This window comes from Limulus polyphemus, unplaced genomic scaffold (assembly GCF_000517525.1).
Source record: "Limulus polyphemus unplaced genomic scaffold, Limulus_polyphemus-2.1.2 Scaffold14260, whole genome shotgun sequence".
NCBI classification, from domain to species: Eukaryota; Metazoa; Arthropoda; class Merostomata; order Xiphosura; family Limulidae; genus Limulus; species Limulus polyphemus.
This window is the reverse complement of record NW_013679870.1, coordinates 1-4,154: the sequence shown is the minus strand read 5'-3', so window position 1 is coordinate 4,154 and position 4,154 is coordinate 1. Positions and strand designations below refer to the sequence as shown.

Sequence of the window (4,154 nt, the reverse complement as noted above, 5' to 3'; positions counted from 1 at the left end):
GTACTGTCTGTTGTATGTCCATGTAACTACTTCTATATAAATATAATAGTACTGTCTGTTGTATGTCCATGTATTAAATTATGTGAATCGTATATTTTGTCAACATAAAAGATAGCAATGTTATGTATATAACTGGATTTTAGGATGCGTGTATTATATCTAGTGTTGAAGAAAAAGTCTTCATAGTTGTAAGATATTTCTACCGTAAACTTATAAGATGATCAGGTATTTTACAGCAAACCAGATGTATAGATTTGAATGAACTCTCTCTTTTCTTTAAAGTTGGGGCTGCCGAAGACAATCACTTTGTACCCATTTGTGCTCCATTCCCTGGCCCTCTCTCTCTTCAGCTCTATCATTGGACCATTTGGAGGCTTTTTTGCTAGTGGTTTTAAGAGAGCTTTTAAAGTCAAGGTATGGAACTTGGTTGTTTATTGAGCTTTAGATATAAAGCCAAGTAACTTTGACCAGTGTAAGTTCACATTATGTTGAAGTATTTTTTAACCATTTCCCGTTTAACTTACATTTTTTTCAAAAAAGAGATGGACAGATAGACAAATTATTTCAAATAATGAAATAACATATATACATGGAGGAGTAGTAGTTTTTGGTGTCCAGCTAACAGTGTTGATACAAGAACAAATGGTATCTCATGATTAGGTGAAAAGCTTCAGTCTCTGTGCTCGCATAACGTAGAAAGAGAAGAAATGAAAGCTATTAACGAATGTTTCAACTGATGTAATTGTATCGTAAGTTATCCACTAATTATTTATGTGACCCTGTACTGTTACGTTCGAGATCATTTGGACATAATGAAAGACGTAAAATGTTATCTCTCAGTGATCGATGTATATTTACTTTATCAATAGAATGTACATTGCCTGCTGGGATAGGACAATTTAAAAACAAACTTATTTAAAAGTTATGGTTACTGTAGAGAAACCAATATGTTTCATTTCAGTGAAATTTGCTCCTAGATTGTGTGCGTGTTTTTTGACAAAAAGTGTATTGTCCAAACCTGGTATATTAAAGTAAAAAGATAGACTCTTGCTAGTTTTCTTCTCTGGATTCAAATTTAGTACTTACATACATTTTCCTTTTAATACTGGATTCTGTTATTAATGATTGTTTTGTTTTTATGAGAGACGTGTCATCAGTTAAAAAACATACCTTGATGTCATGACTTATTGTAATGAATCCTTAGAACATATTAAGATGATGTACGTAAAAAACATACTTTGATGTGGTGACTTATTGTAATGAATCCTTAAAACATATTAAGATGATGTACGTAAAAAACATACCTTGATGTGTTGACTTATTGTAATGAATCCGTAGAACATTAAGATGATGTACGTAAAGAACATACCTTGATGTGGTGACTTATTGTAATGAATCCATAGAACATTAAGATGATGTACGTAAAAAACATACCTTGATGTGGTGACTTATTGTAATGAATCCATAGAACATTAAGATGATGTACGTAAAAAACATACCTTGATGTGTTGACTTATTGTAATGAATCCGTAAAACATTAAGATGATGTACGTAAAAAACATACCTTGATGTGGTGACTTATTGTAATGAATCCGTAGAACATTATGATGTACGTAAAAAACATACCTTGATGTGTTGACTTATTGTAATGAATCCGTAAAACATTATGATGTACGTTAAAAACATACCTTGACGTGATGACTTATTGTAATGAATCCGTAAAACATTAAGATGATGTACTTTAAAAACATACCTTGATGTGGTGACTTATTGTAATGAATCCGTAAGACATTATGATGTACGTTAAAAACATACCTTGACGTGATGACTTATTGTAATGAATCCGTAAAACATTAAGATGATGTACTTTAAAAACATACCTTGATGTGTTGACTTATTGTAATGAATCCGTAAAACATTAAGATGATGTACGTAAAAAACATACCTTGATGTGGTGACTTATTGTAATGAATCGTAAAACATTAAGATGATGTACGTAAAAAACATGCCTTGATGTGGTGACTTATTGTAATGAATCCATAGAACATTAAGATGATGTACATTAAAAACATACCTTGATGTGGTGACTTATTGTAATGAATCCGTAGAACATTAAGATGATGTATGTCACGAGTAACAGTGTTTTTTTAATTTGAAAACAGAACGGTTTCAATAGTAAACATATATGTTTGTGTTCTTTGTAACTTTCTAGGACTTTGGAGACATCATTCCTGGTCACGGAGGAATAATGGATAGGTTTGATTGCCAATTCTTGATGGCTACATTTGTGAATGTTTACATTCACAGTTTTATCAGGTAAGTTCATGTTTACATCTCTTCAGAACATCATGGAACGGTGTGTCGTGCTCAGAGTTTCTATGTACATAAGCATTCTACTTGATATATTTTATGTTTGTTTTTATAAGCTATTGGTGGCTAATATGATGCATTTATCCCAGGGCTCCAAATCCACAAAAACTGATCCATCAGTTATACAACTTGAAGCCAGAAGAACAGCTGCAGCTTTTTAACAGTCTGAAAGATTCATTGACTGCTCAAGGTCTTCTTCCCTGAATTGTTGTCCTCATCCTGTTTCCTAGCTTTTTGTTGTTGTTAGTACAAATTAGAGCTAGTCATTTAATGTGTACGTGGAAATTGTTGGCTTAGTTTTTGCTGCAAGTGTTTCTGTTGGTGTGTGGAAGTCAGACTCTGTATCAGCAATATTACGATAGGTACAAATCTGGGTAGGGAAAGATTAGAATGATTACTACCTACAGATCAAGATTGTAGTATAATTATCTTTTCACACGTGATATTTCTGAATCAAGAAAAGTAAAAAATCTCAAAATGTCCATATTCTAAGTTATTAGAAATTTTTAATATAGGAGCAGTTATTACAAACTTTGAAGTTAGTAATATCTATCTTCAAATACAAGTCGAACTCATGAAAAAATAAAATTAATATTTATTAACCTAATAAAAAGTTTCACTTGTGTAATATCACAAGGATTTTACATACTTTACTGACAAATTAGGTAAAGGCCAGTAAAAGTTACCTTTTGACGACCGTGTAATATTTGAAAATTCATCATGAAATGAAAGGAATAGTTATAGATTTTGCTTGTATTTATTCACTGTGTGTTCTTTAAAGAATTATATATTAAAGAATATTTTAGCCATTATAGCCTTCACTTACTCCCAGAAATGTGAAAATTAGGAAGTTCTCGATGTTAATAATTGTTGTTAAAAGGCATCTCAAGTGTTGTGTGTTTGTGGAATGTGCCAACAGTTGGATATTTTAATTAAATTATACATGTAAGTCCCACCATGCTGGCATTTTTAGCTTTACATTATTCACAAGTAGTTTGTTACGTGGTAACACGTCTCGCAAAAACGATACAGTTTTAGTGTCAGACTTTTTCAAATAATATTGTGCTTGTTTGTGTACAGTGTTTGACCATTTTCTCGATATAAAGTTTTAATTTCATTGATTTTATATGCAATTCTTGTTTATCATGAACAACCGGATTCTTTTAATTGAAGTAATAAAAGTCTTAAGTCTAAATAGGAAAAACTTGTTTGAAAAACCTTTTTTGTAAACAGATCAGGGGGTTTGATTATGTAATTTTCACTTAAGGTAGACAGTACACACTCTTAAGTAATACTGTAACTAAAGTATTAAACATTTTCTCAAGGTCAAATTGTATTGTGTGTAAAAATAAAGATGACGTGCAATTACAAAGTTGTTGAAGGAGGCGGTGTCAGTAAAATACGGACAGAGGTTGAGAACGAAGAAACTTATCAAAAATATACAAAACATGAAATAAGGCTGAGGACGAAGAAACTTATCAAAAATATACAAAACATGAAGTAAGGTTGAGGACGAAGAAACTTATCAAAAATATACAAAACATGAAGTAAGGTTGAGGACGAAGAAACTTATCAAAAATATACAAAACATGAAGTAAGGTTGAGGACGAAGAAACTTATCAAAAATATACAAAACATGAAGTAAGGTTGAGAACGAAGAAACTTATCAAAAATATACAAAACATGAAATAAGGTTGAGGACGAAGAAACTTATCAAAAATATACAAAACATGAAATAAGGTTGAGGACGAAGAAACTTATCAAAAATATACAAAAGTGACAAT

At 31.2% G+C, this 4,154-nt stretch overlaps 1 protein-coding gene across 1 annotated transcript; it reads left to right on the top strand.

Moving 5' to 3' along the window:
• Nucleotides 1–243: 243 nt before the first annotated feature.
• Nucleotides 244–3,891, top strand: LOC106477332 (phosphatidate cytidylyltransferase, photoreceptor-specific-like). Its single transcript, XM_022380950.1, has 3 exons — nucleotides 244–414; nucleotides 2,213–2,316; nucleotides 2,460–3,891. The coding sequence occupies exons 1-3, from the start codon at nucleotides 259–261 to the stop codon at nucleotides 2,572–2,574; spliced, it is 375 nt and encodes a 124-aa protein (XP_022236658.1). The 5' UTR covers nucleotides 244–258; the 3' UTR covers nucleotides 2,575–3,891.
• The last annotated feature ends 263 nt before the right edge of the window (nucleotides 3,892–4,154 follow it).